The sequence below is a fragment of the Saimiri boliviensis genome, chromosome 2 (assembly GCF_048565385.1).
Source record: "Saimiri boliviensis isolate mSaiBol1 chromosome 2, mSaiBol1.pri, whole genome shotgun sequence".
NCBI classification, from domain to species: domain Eukaryota; kingdom Metazoa; phylum Chordata; class Mammalia; order Primates; family Cebidae; genus Saimiri; species Saimiri boliviensis.
The window spans coordinates 112,102,405-112,121,493 of record NC_133450.1 but is presented as its reverse complement, the minus strand read 5'-3'; the positions used below and the strand labels follow the sequence as shown (position 1 = coordinate 112,121,493).

The 19,089-nt window shown below is 49.7% G+C and overlaps 1 protein-coding gene across 1 annotated transcript in view; it reads right to left on the bottom strand.

Annotated features, from left to right (window-relative positions):
• EHD4 (EH domain containing 4) overlaps positions 1-19,089 on the bottom strand; it is an 81,818-nt gene continuing 62,729 nt past the window's right edge. Inside the window, exons 5-6 of the mRNA XM_003935683.3 lie at positions 11,621-11,785; positions 1-2,446 (exon numbers count right to left, since the gene is read on the bottom strand). Of these exons, the coding sequence (XP_003935732.1) occupies positions 1,910-2,446; positions 11,621-11,785 (702 nt within the window). The 3' untranslated portion in view covers positions 1-1,909. The remainder of the gene's footprint in view (positions 2,447-11,620; positions 11,786-19,089) is intronic.

Sequence of the window (19,089 nt, the reverse complement as noted above, 5' to 3'; positions counted from 1 at the left end):
TGTATATAAATTCATGTTTATATATGAGAATTGAGCAGAGTTAAAGAACAAGATAATTCTGGATGAAAAAGTCAGCTTGCCTGGGCATCTCTAAGCCTTTAGGCAGATGAATTCCCCGTTCTCTTCCTCAGTTTACCCTTTGGTGGCCTCCGCTGTGCTTGTAGACTTTAGATGGTCCTCGTGCATTCACAGAACTGTGTGTTCAGATAACAGCACTGGGATTATAATGGTTCTTTTCTATGCGTCTAATGAATTTAAGCTAAAAACCACACGATGCATTTTTTTCTCTTTAAATTATGTAGAAAGTAAGCTAGAAGGTGCGAGGGTGGGCATCTGGATATAAATGCTTCTGCCAAAGATTTTCTCTTCAATCTGTGCCTTTGACCCTGTCACCAAAGGCAGGTGACAGAAAAAAAAATGACATCGCTTTTGGAAGGCTCAGTGAGACTGTTGACTTCATTCACTTCTGGGGCCAGCAGAGCCCCATACCATGTGGCCATTGCTATTTTGTGTCTCTTACCACATAAATCATGGTGAACGGCACCTACCTCCCCAAGCTAGTGCCCACAGAGGGGGAGTCACCTCCACCTGACGCAGGTGTCTGAGCAGCGGTCCAGAGAGATTTACTCAGGGGATTTGGTGAAAGTGTGCTCTGGAGCCAACCTACAGGTAAGTGCCCGAATCCTGCCTCATGATGGGCATTCATGATACGAACCACAGAGCCGTCAAAGAAAAGGTTCTATGTGAAAGACTCCATTTTGTTTTTGTATAAAGACTTTTATTCTGTAAGGAGAAAAAACCCTGAACATAATAAATGCCTGTTTTCTACAAAAACAATGTCTAACTCTGAGTGGACTGATCTCAACAGCCCAGGGCAGGGCTGGTCCTTCATCTGCCTGTGTCCACAGGGCCTAGGACACTGCACACACCAGGACAGGAGTTGGCTGAATTTAAATCCTACTACCCACCAAGGGGACTTGGGGACATTTAATGGTTGAGGGCCACACCAGACGATCACTGCAGAGAACCACCTCTTTTCCTTACTGTAGTTTAAGTATGCTAATTGGGCTTTGCTATGACTTACTGGACAAACCAGTAAGAAAAGTTAATCTTCAGGCTTCAACGTATTTTGACTTGTAAATGAGAAGTTTTGGCAGGGGTTAATAAAGGTTGTGAGTTCCAAATTCCTAGGCGAATATGACTTTGCTGGGAAGCCCCCTGGAGGGGAGGCTGGGAGGGCTGACCAGATGGTCCTGGGGCACTGGGCTGGATGCACACCGGGGCCTGGCTGGTTACTGTACTGGAGACTACAGAAGGGATGGGGATCCACAGTGCATCCCCTTCCAAACCCAAGAGGCATCTGTCGCCTTCCCTTTGGTAGACAGTCTGGAGACAGCAGAAACCTTCTGCTCTGTTGTTTTGCCACTCTAAATATAGCAGAAGACAAGATAAAATAAATAAGATAATCTTTGCTGCCTCCTGGTGCCCCCTGAGGGACAGATAGCTGCTCCAGAGTTGTTCATGAGGACAAACAGCTCAGGCAGCCTGAAGACCCAGCTGCTCTGAACAAGCCAGGCTCACGTCCGGTGGTCCGGGGGACTCAGCAGGCTCATCTCCATGCGCATTTCTCCAGGCAGGTTGTTCTGGGGACTCCTTGGACAATTTCTGTTTGTTCTCAACTCTTCAATCTCCTAATCCACCCCCACTACCCCCAATATTTTCACAGAAACTAAGGGAATTTTGGAGGTGAAAGAACTCATCTAGTTTCCAGTGTCTGCCCTCCCCATTCTACAGATGGGGAAACTGAGGCACAGAGAGGGCAGTGCCTTGCCCAAGGTCATTTGGTGAGTCAATGGTGGAGCAGGCCTGAGGCCCTCCTCCAGTTCCTGCCCGTTCTGCGGCCTACCCCTCAGTCGGCCTTGGGCAGGGACTTCCGGTGTGAAGGGGGCACGAGGTGTGGGGGCAGGCTGCTGGGCAGCTCGTAGCCATCCAGCTTGATCTTGATGAGGTGCTTGGCCAGCGCGAACTCCTCCTCGTCCAGCATGCCGTCACAGTCGCAGTCAGCCAGCTTCCAGATCTTGCCCAGGACGCTGTTGGGCAGCTTGGAGGTCACCATCTCCTTCTTGGCATTGACACCCGAGATCTTGCCATTGATGGGCGACAGAGTGTAGAAGAGCTCGTCATAGATGGGCTTGTCTTTGGCCACGACCCACTCTTCCTCGTCGGCGCCCTCTTTGGCACCCTCCCCGTAGCCCTGGTTGAAGGGGCCCTCGGTGGTGCCGTCGAAGGCCCCGCCCTGCACCAGCTGCGTGGGCGTGCTCATCTCCTCCTGGCTGATGAGGTTCATGAGGGATGAGATCTTGTTGCTCAGCATGTTGTCCACCGCCTCGATCAGCTTGGGCTTCAGTGAGTGGAATTTGGTGAAGTCGTAGTTCTCAAGCTGTTCCTGCAGAGGGACAAACCACGGGATGGGTTACGTTCTGTGGCTTCAGGAGGAAACAGGATGGGGGCAGCTGGAGGGAGAGTAATTCTGCCCCAGGGTAGACTTCCCAATGTGCACTACTCTGGGGTGCACTCTTCGGGGGGCTCCTCACATCCAAATGCACCAGATATAGGAGTGTTTTTTTGGAACAAGAAACAAGTGTTTTCCCTATGGCAGCCAATCTCCGCTGATGGCCGCATGCGTGACAGCAACCTTCTAGGACTCTGAGAAACCTTTCGCCTGCCTATTTTTTAATGCTCTAGAGTTAGTATTCTCTTTCTCAAGGGATTTTGCTACACACTTCAGCCAATCTTCACAGCAATCCTGGGAGGAAAGAGGGGCAGGCATTTAGAACTCCAGCTTACAGAGAGTGCAAGGGGCTGCCTGGCGGAGTGAAGGCAGAGCCTGTCTCCTGACTAATGCTCTCTGTGCTGCAGCACAGAGCTGTGACGGAAGGACTATATCTAGGTAAAACAATTAATTAAATACTTCGCTTTCGGAGTACCTATAAAACATAGTTTAGGGTAGCTTCTCAGCGGCTCTAACCTCTTATGAATGAGCGGAGGAGGCTACTCAACAGAAACCCTCTAGGAACAGCTCCACCAAGCACAGCCTGACTAGGAGCACCCACACTACCCCAGGAAGGTATCGAGACAGGGCCAGGGAGACCTTGCTCACACAAAATAATCATCACAAATCCACTGTCATTTCAAAAGTATGGACAAATAAGCAAAAGCTGAAACTTGTAAAAGCAGGAAGGAGGGCTAGGGAGCACAACTGGATAAACCTAGCCAGTAGGCCTGAGTATCACTGGCCAGGTGAGGACAGGTCTTAGCTCCACCTGTTGAGTGAGGCAGCCTGTCAGCACACAGCAACAGAAGCACAAGGTCTGGAGGGGGCCTGGGAAATACTGCGACTGTCCAGCCAGGCTGAAGAAGACAACAGGATGCCACAGAGGCTCTGTAGATGGCACTGAAGAAACTGACCTTCCTACCTTGGTTACTCATCCATCCATCTATCCATCCATTTATTCATCTATCTATCCATCCATCCACCCATCCATCCATCCATTGATCCATCCATCTCCCATCCATCTACCCAACCATCTATCCATCCATCCATCCATCCGTCCATCCATTCACCTATGCATCCATCCATCTATCCATCCACCCATCCATCCCCCATCCATTTATCTATCCATCCATCCATCCATCCATTTATCCATCCATCCATCCGTCCATCCATCCATCCATCCATTCACCTATCCATCCATCCATCTATCCATCCACCCATCCATCCCCCCATCCGTCCCCCATCCATTTATCTATCCATCCATCCATCCATCCATCCATCCATCCCTCCATCCCTCCAAGCAACCCTCCATCCAACCATCCATCCATTCAACCAACCCTCCATCCATCTATCCATTGAACCAACAATTCATCCATCCTTTATCCATCCATCAACCCACACCTGCCCAACTTGTATTTGTCATTTGCTGTGCATCAGGGGCTTGGAGCCATAGAATAAATAGGAAAAGCCATGTTCTGGGGCTTGGGGATATAGAATAAATAGGAAAAGCCATTGTTCCTGCTTTAAATGAGCTTATGTTGTAATGGAGAAAGGATATTGCAATTGCTTGAAAAAGAACTTGACATAACACAGTGAAAAGGATAACATGAAATATATTAAGCCATTAGACAGAAAGAAGCCAAGTCATTAAAAGGGAGAGGAGCCAGGCATGGTTCACACCTGTAATCCTAGCACACTGGGAGGCCAAGATGGGAGGAGTGCTTGAGCCCAGGAGTTCAAGACCAGCCTCGGCATGAGACCCAGTCTAATAAATAAATATGTTAGGGGGAGGAAGGGAATAATCACATCAGCTGGCTAAGGTTAAGGGAAATTACTACCTGTATATGGAGGAGAGCTCAGTTGCCAGGGTGGGCCATGGGGATCCTCACTGTCTAAGGAGATAAAACACTTGTTTATTGTAAGAAACAAGCTTTCTGTTGCCCTGAACTGTGGGAGTTCCCTAGAGCTTTACATGAGGGGCTTCAAAGCTCTGATGAAAAGTCTTCAACTGCAGTTTTACCAAATAAATGCAGAATCATTCCACGTATGGCAGGCTTTATATGTGAAGTGTTTCTGTATGTACAGTTTGAGAGAGGGACCAAAAGAGGCCATGCAGGGGTGCAGTTTTCTGGAGATGAGGCAGAGAGATTGGCGAGGAAAAGTCAGACCTTGCTGTTTTGGACAGAAGCAATGTGAAAGGCTGCTAGGAAAACAAACAAACAAACAAACAAAAAAAACAAAAAACCAACACCTCACTGTTACCATAAATATCATGCTTTTATTGTTTAAAAAAAAAAAAAACGAGAAAAAACTGGTAAGAAAAAAAAATTTTAAACAATTTATAATCCCATCATCTGGCAAAAACCTCTGCTAGCATATCTGGGCATGCATTTCCAGCCACTAACACACACACACACACACACACACACACACACACACACACACAAATACCACACTGTTAACAAATAATGTGCCCTATGTTTATGTGGTATTAATTTTTACATAACCTTTTTCTTAAAATCTCCAGAAGAGTGAACTGTGCACTGGAGCGGAGCCATTCTTTATTTGCCCTGTCGCCTGTAGCTGGACACACGGCTTGTTTCCAATGGAGAATCAAAATCATGGTATCTAGGGTGATGGGGCAGGAATTCCGGGCTGACATTTGGAAGGGGATTTCTGGGTGGTAGATGGTGGGGGGGACAGAGCTGAGGAAGTCAGCTAAACCGGCAAACATCTCTCTAGGGAAGGGACTCCGACGTTCTTCTCAGGTGGCAAACTCAGCAGCCATCAAATCGCGCAAACCCAGCATGTCACTCCTGACATCAGCATCAAACGATGTGGCCTGCACTTCGGGCTCCTGCCTCCAACATCTTAGTCAGCCAGAGATTGAAAAGAGAATGCCAGGCAGGTGGAGGAGCAGGCATCCCCCACAAAAATCCCAGCGCTGCTGAGTCAACAAGTTTGGATTCCCTGGGTGTGTGAACACCTACCCCATTTCCTTAAGAATAAGCCTGCGTTTGGAGTGCACACAGAGCCCTGTGTCTGGCCCAGCAGACAAAGGAGGATGACGCCTGCCCAAACTTCCCACCAGCCTGCAGGATTCCGACTGCAGAGCTCTGGAAAACTGGCAGGGGGAATAGCCGCATATTTGCAGGGGTGGACAGGAAGCAGCAGTTACTCCCGCCCCGGGAGGGAGCCAGGAAATAAACCCTCCATTCTCATCCCTGTGGTCCCCGCCAGGCTTACTGGGGGTGGTGGAAGCACCAGTTAAGCCATCATCATCCCTGCCCTCTGCCACGGTGGGTCAAAACAGTTTCATTGCAATGAATACACACTGGGGAACTTACTGATTTGCCCATCAACAGTTGTAGCCACTGATCTAGGACCCTGGAATTGCCCAGCCCCGTCTCCTGCGGGGCCGTTCCTTGCTCATTAATTGCCAACATTCGCCAGAACGGTTTTCAAATCCACCAGAGGGTCTGAGCAGATGGGGCTGACTCTGCTGCCCTCTGCTGCTGAAACGCTGCCAACTCACGAGCTGAGGGGTCCAAATTCTCCTTCCAGTGAGAGGAGCAGAGTCAGCATTAACAGTGGCCCTTCTGGTGCTCATCTCTTCCTGAAGCATTGACACTGTGCCGTCAGTCACGGTCCCTCCCCAGAGCGTGCCAGGCACGCAGAGGCAGCCTCACAGGTGGGCTGCAGGGTCTGTTCCAGCACAGGGATGAGCCTTCAAAATACATGCTCCTCTCACTGCTAAGAGTCACTCTAGCCAGCCGGCTCCATGAGATAACAGGGAGAACAGCAACCAGCCTCATGCTGGTGTCAGTCAGCTCTCTGAGTGACTCTGGTGTGTGCAAAGACCACAATGTGGTTACCTCTAAGCATATGCCCCCACCTCTGTCAAGGCCTATGTTGTAGAGGATGCTAGACTTAACAGCCTCAGGGATGGGAGAGGCCCTAACCCACACACGTGCCCCTCAAAGCTTCTGGTGACTGCAAGCTAGCCTGCAGTGTCAGGTGACACGGAGCACTCCTGACGGGCTCCAGGCTGCCTTGTTCCCTGGGGATTCTCTGAAGGAATGGGGTGGTGTGACCGGGACTCAGCTGACTTTCCAAGGAGGCCTCTTCCTGCAGCTTACAGGGGGTTGGCACTGGGAACCTCTGGTCTATAAGACCTGTGGGAATCGGGGCTGGGTCAGGGCCCGAGAGCCTGCTGGGATACAGCCTCACACTAACTTACTAATTCACTTGACATGTGTTAACTGAGCACCCTCTACATCCTAGATACTGGGGATATGGCAGTGAATAGGGCATGGGGTCACTGACCTCATGGAGCCACAGACTTAGCAGGAAGAGAGATACTAAATATCAGACATCTGATAATTCAGTTACACAGAAGCACAAGAATCACGTGTCCTGACAATGGGGTTGCTGTCAATTACTTTTACCCCCATTTGTTCATTTTTCCTTTGTTTTTTTTTGAGATAGGGTCTCCTCTGTCGCCCAGGCTGGAGTACACTGGCATGATCATAGCTCACTGCAGCCTCGACCTCCTGGGTTTAAGCTAACTGCCCACACCACCCTCTCGAGTGGCTGGGACCACAGGCATGAGGTACCATATATGGCTAATTTTAACATATTTTTATGGCGACAGGGTCCCACTATGTTGCCCAGGCTGTTCTCCAACCCCTGGGCTCAAGCAATCCTCCCATTTCAGCCTCCCAAAATGCTGGGATTACAGGCATGAGCCACCATGCCCAGCCCCATTTTTTCATTTTTTCTTTGCTGATTTATTACAGGGGCCTAGAACAGTGACAGCAGCAGCAGGCAGACAAATGCTGAGGCAGATGGGGCGGTGGTCTCCTGTGAAACACCATCCTCAAGCCAAAGGCAGTTTAAAGCCTGAAGGCCAAGTTACAATTCAAATCCATGGACCAGATTGAGAACCTGTCTTCCCATTTGGCTGCTTTCCTTTGATTGATCCCCACCCATTACCTATTTTACAAACACCTACCCTTCCCTAAGTGTTTTTACACTGTCATGCCCACCTTTGACTGGTGCCTTTGTTTTGATCTTTTTGGCACACCCACAAATCAATGAGCATGCACCCCTCTATCCTATGCCTATAAAAAGCCCAGACTCAGCCACACTGGGGAGATGACCTGACTCCGGGAGAGACGACACAACCTTCCCATCTCTTCTTCACTCAGAGCTGTTTCCTTGCTCGGTAAAATCCTCCACCCTCATCTCCCTTCAACTGTCAGCATGACCTCATTCGTCCTGGATGTGGGACAAGAGCCTGTGACCCACCAAAGGCGGGTGCCACTGGCCCTCTACCCTTACTGGTGGAGGGTAGCTGTCCCACTCAACAGAAGCAGTGGTGGGGCCGAGCTGCTCCTGGAGCCATGGGCCAGAGTGTGGCAAGAAGCTGACTGAGCTGCTAACACAACGCAGAACTAAAAGAGCTAAATAGCGAACTGTAACACCTCCTCTGGGGCTTTGGCGTTGCAGGTACCCCTGCCTGGGCACTGGCACATTCCCCTTGAGGTGAACATTTGGTCTGGCTGTGGACCCTGCTTCTCCATGAGCACGTGGAGTGGCCGGCCAGATCCTCTACTTGCTTGCTTACGTGCTCCCTCCCTCAAGGGGCCAGGCAGGCAGTTGTGGCAGCCGTGGGAGCTGCTGCAGGCCAAAATGCAGGCCAGATGAGGCCCAGCAGGGTAGACGAGGCACCCCCTGCTGTAATCCTGGCAAAGGGGCCCAGAAAAGTCCTGTGTCAACAGTGCCTGGCCCTGTAGGCTTAATTAATATTTCTTGGATGAATGACTAAATAAACACAAGTGAACAGGGCACCTCATCAGGTGACCTTCGCACCACCGAAAGTGCTAAGGTACTGGGTGTGGACCTGACTCCAGGTGATTCTCAGCAAAGGCTCGGCCCTCCTTGAACCCTCCATCTCAGTGGGCCATGGCTGCTCCTGAGACCATGCTTTCCTCACTGTCTTCCCCCAGCCCAGAGGACTCTTGGTGTCTTCTGACCTGGCCAGCCCAGGCTAGCTCTGTCATGAGTAGCTCCCTACTTTGTCATGAGTAGCTCCCTACTTTGTCATGAGTAGGTCCCAGAGTCTGCTCCCTACATTATAGGGCTCACAGGAGACCAGCAGAAGAGGCCTGGCAAGGGAGGCCTCCATGGAGCCTCAGGGCTCAAGAGCAGCGTCTCCCTGCGGCAAGATACTGGAGCAACTTCAGGAGGCCAGTGAGGCACAGAGGCCCCTACCGGGCCACAGCGCAGGCTCCAGATTTCTTCAAAACTTTCATCTAGGTCAAGAAACCAAGTTCCCTTTGGAAACATATGAAGGGTACAAGGAAACAGCTGCTTGGTCATGGGATGCGGGGCATAACCATGGGCGTGGATGGGGAAGCTGCCCAGGGAGATTGCTCCTAGAGCCACAGCAGCCCTCCAATACCCCCTGGTGACCAGAAAAACCCAATTCAGCTTGGGAGCACAGGAATACCCATTTCATTGCTGGAAGAAAAAAAGACATTTCTCTGTCTCTCTCTCTCTCTCTCTCTCTCTCTCTCTCTCTCTCTCTGTGTGTGTGTGTGTGTGTGTGTCTGTGTGTGTGTGTAGTGTATTTTTTTGAGACAGGGTCTTACTTGTCCAGGCTGGAGTGCAGTGGTACAGTCTTGGCTCACTACACCTGCCACCTCCAGAGCTCACGTAAACCTCCCACCTCAGCCTCTGGAGTAGCTAAGACTACAGGCGTGCACTACCATGCCTCGCTAATTTTTTGTGTATTTTCTGCAGAGACGGGATTTCGCTATGTTGCCCGGGCTGGTCTCCAACTCCTGAGCTCAAGTGATCTGCCCGCCTTGGCCTCCCAAAGTATAGGGACTACAGGTGTGAGCCACTGCCCCCAGCCTCTATGTGTGTGTATATATATATTTATTTTTTGAGATGGGATCTCCCTGTGTCACCCAGGCTGGAGTACAGTGGCATGATCTCAGTTCACTGCAAACTCTGCCTCCTGGGTTCAGGCAATTCTCCTGCCTCAGCCTCCCGAGTAGTTGGGATTACAGCCACCACACCTCGCTAATTTTTGTATTTTTAGTAGAGATGGGGTTTTGTCATGTTGGCCAGGCTGGTCTTGAACTCCTGACCTTAAGTGATCTGCCTGCCTTGGCTTCCCAATGTGCTGGGATTACAGGTGTGAGCCACCAAGCCCAGCCCTCTGTATATATTTTAAAATAAATACAGCTAAACCATATTTGGCCAAATCACATGTACTAGACTCATTCACCCTGAACCCAGGAGTAAAGAGCTGTCATCAAAACGGTAAAAAGAAAAACCCACCCCTGAGTTAGTATGTAATTTATATAAAGCTTACATTAAAAAACCCCTCAGGATCAAAATTCTCCTCCCACTGCCTCCTGGCCCTTGCCTCTTCTGCCTGACCTTCCCCTCTCCCTGCATCCTCTCCACTTTCACCTTTCCCTCCTCCTGCCTCCGCCTGCATCTGCTCGCACTTGTTAAATTACGCTGGCTTCAATGCTGTCACTCTGTGGCTCAAGGCAAAAGACGGTAACCGGTGGTCTCCGTGTGCAGCCGGTAGGCAGGTGGGCTTTGTTTGCCCTACATAGTATTTTTTTGAGCCAAAATGTGAAAATCAGGTGATTTTACACACAAGTCCAGATTTCCGGCTTCTCTTGAGCCTTCTAGGTCTGCTTTCCCACAGGGTGGTGACCCCTGGGCGAGACAGGGCTTCGGCACCGTCCGATCTGCCCTGCCATGAGACCCTGACACGTGCTCGGCACACTTGCAGGATGGTTTTCTTCCTTGCTGACACATGTTTCTCGAAACCCTCTTCTCTATCAAACGTGGGAAAACCTAGAGAGGGTGCCAGACTTTCTCTTCCGCCTAGTCTGCCCCACTGTTCACATTATTGGCTGGTGGCTGCAGGCATCTGACTTTGTGGTTCCTGCTATACAGAGAGGACTGTGGCCTCCAGAGCAGAGGGGTCCCTGTACCAGATTAGAAAATGGCCAGCCTGGCTCTGTGAGGACTGTCAGCCCAGAAGCCAAGACGGTGGCCTCACTTAGGAGGACACGCTCATCTAACACCAGTGCAGAGACGTAGATAGGCCGGTCAGGCCAGGGTGGCTGAATGTGGCCCCTGTTCATGCCTGGCTGGAGCCGCCCAGCCACAGCTCAAGAGAGGCCTTGACAGCAGGCCAACGGCTGCCCGGGGCCAGCCTTTAAGCTCAGTGCTCCCTGTGCCCACACAGTCCAGCAGTGCCTGCAGAGCCCCACAGCCCCTGCGGGAGTCCTTGAGCCTGCACAGCAAGGCTGCCTGAGCACATAATCCCACAGCATGGGGCAGGGCTGTGCAGGGCTTGAGGAGGCTGCCCAAGGTGACCCTCAAGGCCACTCTCAGCTCTGACTCCCTCAAGGTTCTGGGATTCCAAAGAACAGTGTCACTGTAACATCAACCAGCCTCCTTGGACACAGTCTAGGAGGGCTCTCATCTGACTTTCTCATAGGAGCTTCATTTACCTTTGGCTGTGTGTCTCCTTTGTTTACACTTTTTGAGATGGAGTCTCACTTTTGTCACCTAAGCTGAAGTGCAATGGCATGATCTCAGCTCACTGCAACCTCTGCATCCCAGGCCAAGTGATTCTCCTGCCTCAGCCTTCTAAGTAGCTGGGATTACAGGTGCCCACTACCACGCCTGGCTGATTTTTGTATTTTTAATAGAGATGGGGTTTCACCATGTTAGCCAGGCTGGTCTTGAACTCCAGACCTCAGGTGATCCACCCACCTCGGCCTCCCAAAGTGCTGGGATTATAGACGTGAGCTACCGCGCCTGGCCTGTTTATGCATTTTGGAAGACAGGCAATTTCTGCTTTATTCATAGCCTATTATCATGGATCACCATTAGGAAGATGAATTCATTGCATTCTCCTTGATCCTAAACCACGAACCCCTCATGTGTCTCCAGCAAACAGCCAGATGACGTGGCATTGCATCTCAGCCCTCTGCCCATGACATTCTAAGGGGCTCCCAGTACCTGCATAGCCTTGACCTCCGGGAAGTCCCCTGCAGAAATCTGGTATTCTCGCTGTAGCTGAATGTAGATTTCTGGTAACCTGCTGATAAGCTCTCTCTTCTTGTTTTCCTTTCCAAATACACTCGGCATCTCCTTCTTCAGGTAGCTGATGATATAGGCATGCACCTGGAGGGGTAGATAGAGATCAGGCAGGGAAGTGTCATTTAGAATTGCACCAGAGAAGGAACAAATGAGATCACATTTTACCTACATGATAACCCATAACAGGCACCAGACCAGGTCCCAAGGATAGGAGGAGGGGAGGGTCCAGGGGGAGTGGAGCTGTCTAAGGGTGGCTGGAATGTGACCAGACTTGGGGAAATTCTACAGCTACAATTCTGTTGTGCCTCTGAGTGGCAATTCCGATGTCTATAGGGAGTGAGTGGTATGGCTGGCGCCTGGGCGAGATAGCTCTTAGGTCCGGCAATTATCCAGAAGACCCATTAGCAAGTTTCACCAGGCTGGTGCCCTGGAGCACCAGGAAATGACACTGGAGGCTGGTGACAATGGCTGATCAGCATGGAAATCTGTGCTCAGTGAACGATGAGATGAGAATTCCCATAATTCCCCTGTTATGGGAGATTTAGACTCTGGGATCTCTACAGGTTGAACGGAAGTCATTTTTGCACAAGACCAGCTGCCTGGGATCAGCCTGGATGGCAGAAGATCCCCCTGGGAGAGGAGCCTCGAGTCCACGGGAGAAGCCCCAGAAGCCTTGATCACTGGGGGCTGGGGTAGGCAGCAGGCTGTCATTGGAGGCGTGGGAATCTGGCCTTAACATTTCCACTCTTCTACTGATTTCCAACTTTAGGATATTAAGAAATGTTCACTACAAAAGTTCTCTTTGTATTTTTTTTTTTTTTTTTTTTTTTTTGCTATGGAATCTTGCTCTGTTGCCTAGGCTGGAGTGCAATGGTGTGATCTGGGCTCACGGCAACCTCCACCTCTTGTATCAAGTGATTTTCCTGCCCCAGCCTCCTGAGTAGCTGGGATTAGAGGCGCGTGCCACCACACCTGGCTAATTTTTGTGTTTTCAGTAGAGATGGGATTTCGCCATGTTGGCCAGGCTGGTCTCCAACTCCTGACCTCAGGTGATCCACCCACCTCAGCCTCCCAAAGTGCTGGGATTACAGGCATGAGCCACTGTGCCCGGCCTCTTTATATATCTTGAATTCCACAGAGTAACTGTGAAGTCAAGTAAGTAACTAAAATAAGAAAGGATGAAAAACAGAATGGTGATTACAAAAAAATAAAAATGACTATATAGCAATGGAAAATCCTATTAAAGAAAACAGACTTCTACTGTAATCTTGTGGAGGAGTTGAAATTAAATAAAGGCGGAAGCAGATACATTCAATAGCTCAGCTGAGGGCCTGTGCACATGCTGGACATACCCAAAAACGTTTTGTGAGGATATGGACACTAACCTTAGTACCTAATGCAATGTCTGACATGCTCATTCCAGACAATGCCAGCTTCCCCTCTGCATGAGTGTCGCTTAACAGAAGCACACACTGTGCTGCCTGGCCACCGCTGGGAGGATGCGCTTGGAGAGCTGGTGCTAAACTTTTCTGTCACCAGCAAACCCGTTTATGTACTTACTTTTCAAATAAAGACAACTGAAATTATTTACAAGATTCTTAGAGATAACTAGAGAAACCCGAAGTGTGGGATCCGTTATTTGGAATCCTGGGCTTTCACTGCACTCCTGAGGCTGTGATGAGCAAGTGATAAGATGGCAATTCCTCCACTTCCCACAGTGAATGCCTGGCTTGGTGTGGGTGGGCTGGGGAGGGCTGGGGCTGGGGGAGTACCCTCGGACTGGAGGGGCTGCTACGCTCCATCAGGGAGAACCAGCTGCTCACCAGCTGTCATCATTTCCTTAGCCTCCGCCTTCCTAGAACTTCTGGACTGGGCCTATGTATACCTCTCTCTTCTGTGCTCAGGCTCACCCCATCCTGGAGCCAACCCAAGGGAAGTAGGAGGCCCCAGAGCTGCTCAGTCTCCCAAACACAAGGGCTTCTGAGACCACCCCACTCCCTGCCTTGGGGCCTAGCCCTGAAGCAGCTGCCAGGCCCCTGCAGGGCTCCCCAAGACCCCTCGCCGCCTACTAGTAAGGTACCTTTGAGCCACCAGGCCCCAGCTCAGGGAGGGCTTAGTTTCCGCTCCTCATCAGGCTGACTCCTCAATTAGCCCCTGGCCTCCTGACACTGGACACCCTGTTCCTGAACACTCCCTTGTGCCCGGGGCCTGCTTTACCTGCACTGAACTCAGCCGATGTGCACCTGCCACACCCTCCACCCTCTGAGTGGCACCTGCTCTCTCAGCTCCAGCCTCGTGGTGTTTGCCGGCTGATGACTGAGGCTGCCCGGACTCCCGGCCAACAGAGTCTGACAAACCTGGGGCTGATCTCATGCCAGGTCTCAGCTCCCTCCTCCTCTGCCAGCCTGGTGCCACCTGAGTCATGGCCCTTAGGTGGCCTGCTCACACTGCACTGCTCTCGGCCCCAGCCTCCACTTCTAGGAAGTTCTGTTGGCCTGTTTTGTAGAAGTCTCCTGTTACACTGCCTCTGCACGTCGACCGGCCTCCTGCCCGTCCTGGTGTGTCCTAGACAATAATCCAAGGCCGGCTTCTGTGCACGGACCTGCTTTCAGGAGTTCATTAAGTTGGCTGGGCGTAGTGGCTCATGCCTGTAATCCCAGCACTTTGGGAAGCCAAGGCAGGTGGATCACTTGAGGTCAGGTGTTCGAGACCAGCCTGGCCAACATGGTGAAATCTCGTGTCTAGTAAAAATACAAAAATTAGCTGGGTGTGGTATTGTGCTCCTGTAGTCCCAGCTACTTGGAAGGCTGAGGCAGAAGGATCGCTTGAACCCAGGATGTGGAGGTCGCAGTGAGCTGAGATTGCATCATTGCACTCTAGCCTAGGTAACAGAATGAGACTCTGTCTCAAAAAAATTAAAATAAAAAAATATAAAGTTCATCAAGTCACAAGGTAAATTATAGTTGTTAGCATCACGGAGTATTGAATCTGGAAGTGACCCCTGACGTCTAATTTAATTCCTGGTTCCAGGATGTCCATGTGACTCACTCAAGGTCATGCGGCTAGCTGGCAGCTATAGAGCGGGCACTAGCATCCAAGTGCCTCGTTCCTGTCCTTCCAGAACTAATGACTCCCTGTGGGTATGCATTAATCATTTTATTGAAGTTGTTCAAAATCTGGAATTCAAAATGAACTGTGTCCCATAGAGTGAGTTTGGAAAACTTTGATCTGAGGTTTGACTTCTGACTGTGCCAAATTCAATGAGAGGCTTTGGAAGGGTCCTTTATTCTCCCTTTCCCCACACATCAAACTCGGACACAATGATGGCACACAAACGTCAGGACACTACGTGGGAATGCGGGTGATGCTTGAGAGCTGCTGGTAGGATGGCACCCTGTCATTTTCTAAAGTCGTTTGGTAAACAAATGGGACAGCTTGAATGGCTAAAATCCACAGACAGCCTGCAAAGCTCACTCCTGCACTTATGTGTCAAAGGCGTCTCCAAATAAATGCCAGACCGAGGGCCAGACCTGGCAGTTGTCCCTGGGGAAGGAGGTGGAAACACTCATGTCTTTTAACGTTTATATATAGAGAAAACTAATTGGGAAGGGGAGGAGTAGGAAAGAGAAGAAGGGGATGAGACCTAGCGCTGGAAGATGAGGTTCAGGCCCCTGACCACGGCCTACCCACTGAGCAATTAATTTGGGGCCGGGCGTGGGATCTCTGCCTCAGTGTGCTCATCCACAAATCGGAAATGACAACGACATTCATCTCACAGAGTTAAGAGAATAAAAGAGATCATGGATTTGAATGCCCGCTCTCACTAGAAAGAGGAGCAAATGTTACTTGTTATCAACTAATGGCCAAAGACCTACAGGTGGAGGTGCAGTCATGACAGAGAGGGTTCCCGGCTGGTTGGTCCTTACCAAAGAATTCAGACTCTGTATATTTAAATAATAATATAATGAATTTGGGTTCCAAGTGTTTAATTCACAAGTGAATGACATTAATCCCTGGGGGCTTTTGAACATTCATATCTTGTTCAAGTCATCCTTTGCCTTGTGTAAGGCTGCAGAAGCCCCAAGGCATCTAATGGGGATGACTGGGGGAAATCAAACGGATCAAAATGACAAAATGACAATTTTTCTCTAGGCTAATAACTCAATGAGCAGAAAGGAATGTCCTCCCCTTTATATGTATATGAATGTATATGTAGTTCACAGTTACACCCTGACATAGATCTCATCAATTGTGTCCAATGTGTGTGTGTGTCTCTCTCTCTCTGTCTCCAAGACTAAAGATGTTGCCCATATCACTGTACTCAAGAGTGATATGGGCCACATCCACTCTGCGCTCAGAGGGTAACTTCAGTGAGTGCTGGATGCCGGAAGTGACCAGTGCTGGAATGAAAAGCTTCATGGAATGTGAGGATCAGGCGGTATTTTATGGCAGGCGGGCTGGGAAGGCATGGTGACACACTGTGCCACACTCATCTGCAACCTGAACACGACCTGCTGGAGACGTGTGGCTTTGGAAGACCAGCTCTGGAAACCTGCATAGAGTATTTAAAACCAGGGTATCAGCACATTTATAAAGTGGGTTTGTGAAAAACTCAGTTATTATTAATCCCTAGACCCAAAAGAGGAACCTGCGGGGTAACAGTAGTGAGACTACGGGAGGCAGAGAAAGGCGGCTGGCACATTCCCACTTGAGTGACAGTTTGTTATTTTGTTCAGATCAAAACAGGCACCAATGGCACGTGTAATTCTGAGCAGCCTTAAAGGGGACCGGAGGGGGCCGCACAGTCATCTGAGGTCAACCTTCAAAGAGACAGGCTTCCATTTATGGGCTCAAGCACTGACACGCACACATGCACAGTAGCTCAGGGCTGCTGACTGAGTTATTTTTAGAGCCCCGCTGGGGACTAGGCAATACCATGGTCTTCATTATCCATCATATCGTGATTCCCACACACGTTAGCCTAGATCCATTTGGTGCACAAAAAAGGCCTCATTTCTCTATTGAAGGAATTTTTTTTTTTTGGACACATGCTTTGTCGCCCGGCTGGAGTGCAATGACCGAATCTCGGCTCACTGCAACCTCTGCCTCCCGGGTTCACACCATTCTCCTGCCTCAGCCTCCACAAAAAAGGCCTCATTTCTCTATTGAAGGAATTTTTTTTTTTTGGACACATGCTTTGTCGCCCGGCTGGAGTGCAATGACCGAATCTCGGCTCACTGCAACCTCTGCCTCCCGGGTTCACACCATTCTCCTGCCTCAGCCTCCTTAGTAGCTGGGATTACAGGCACCTGCCACCATACCCAGCTAATTTTTGTATTTTTGGTAGAGATGGGGTTTCACCATGTTAGCCAGGCTGGTCTCAGACTCCTGACCTTAGGTGATCCACCCACCTCGGCCTTCCAAAGTGCTGAGATTACAGGCATAAGCCATCACGCCAGGCCTAGAGGAGGAATTTGATGGTCCTAACAGACAGGAAAGCCAGGCTCTGCACATCACATGTGACTGAGAAGAGAATACATTTGAAAGAATAAGCTAAATTCCACAGAACTACAGTGAACCTCGAAAATCACTGACCTCTCCTCTTCTCGGTTTTACTTGTTTCTTCCTCAAATGTTGCCTCATTTTTTATTGAGCAAAGAGCTCCAAATGGGTGACAGCCTTTCCTACTCTTGGGCAATATGTTTCTAAAGGGTGGGGTCTGATATGAGCTTGCCTTACTTTTGTTCATGTATCTCAGGAGTAGTATCCTTTGGGATTTCTGTGAGTCTTATTTCTTTAATTTGGCTATTTTAGTTATAGCTGAATAAAAGCAAATGACATTTTCCAAATCCTTTTTTGGGCTTTCCCAAAATATAGCTTCCTTTAAAGCATCATGAAATGAACCCTGATTGGCATCTCAGCATGTGAGCTGTCTTCCAAGAAGGGTATCTACTGAGACGGTAAGAAGTGATCTTTGAGAATAACCAAAAACACACTCTAAAGGTTCCCTGCTCCTTAAATAGAGAGTTGTGAAAAAAGTATGTAAACAGAAAAAGCAGGGAAAGAAGCTTCAAGAGCTCTTTTGGGAAGAGGATCTACTTTTCATATTATTAAAATGCCATCGTTATGACACCTTGAGTTTGATCAAAACGATGACGCACTTCTTTATCTGGATCGGCCATGAGTCCTGCTTAATTATGGTGTTCTATAAATAAACACACTCCACAACCCAACTCAGACTTGACACCTCTTAGCTGACATCTGCAAACTTACCCTTTGTATGTTTTCAAAGGGTCAGCTTGAGAAACCTAAACTTTGTAGGGTTTCTGTGGACGGAGACGTTCACAGAATTAACAGAGTAACGGGTCAGTGCGGAGAGCAAGGACATGAAGAGCTGCTGCAGCTGCCACTCACTCCCGGTTTCAGGTGACGGCTTTCTGGACCGAGGAGTCACACCGACCGAGGTTTGAACGTACACTTAGCGGCTTACAGGCTGTGAAGCCTTGGGGACATAACGTCACCGTTCTGAGCTTCGGCTTCCTGCGGGGAGAAATGAGGGCAGAAGTGCCGAACTGTGTAGTTGTCAACAGGATCCAACAGAACAGCACACGGAACGCAGACTACAGAGCTTGGGAACACTGTCCGTGTGAGAAAAGGAAAACTGGATCAAGAGAAAGGTTAATACACCAAAATAAAAGCACTTTCGGGAAATAGTCCAAAAATAAAAACTCAGGTAAGGCTCTGTCCATTGAAGCACAAACGAGTCGGCGGCGGGAGGTGAAACGGCCGGTGGTGTGAAGTCAGTGCCACGAGTGAGCGACCGAGGCTGGCTTCTCCTCCGGCGGAGCCCGACTCCCGTCCCCACCCCCAGCACTGCACTGCCCACGAGCCACTGGCACCAAGAAGCTCCGGCTGCAAATATCCGCACTTCAAACGTTTTCCTTTGTGAAAAGAACAAGCCAGATACTATTCTTAGGAAGAAAAAACCCCACGAGCCTTTTTCCTATAAGTAAGCTCAGCAAGTTTAACTGCCCCCCACTCCCAGCATCCACACAAGGGTTTTCATTCTTCCCAGCGTTAGAATACACAGCAGTGTTCTGTGCTTCTCCACACCCTGGCCACGCTGGCCCGTTCAGAGGGCGAAACGCTCAGGGATGGCAGGGAAGCTCTATGGGTTAAGGAGCTTGGCATTTCCAGGGAGCTTTCTGCTCCTTATTTATTTATATGACTTACAGCAGCTTATAGGAATTTGGGTTCCAAGAGTTTAATTCACAAGTGAATGACACCGACCCCTGGGGGTTTCTGAACATTCGTATCTTGTTTAAGGTTGCAGAAGCCCCAAGGCATCTAATGGGTATGACCAGGGGAAATTAAATGGACCAGTCACT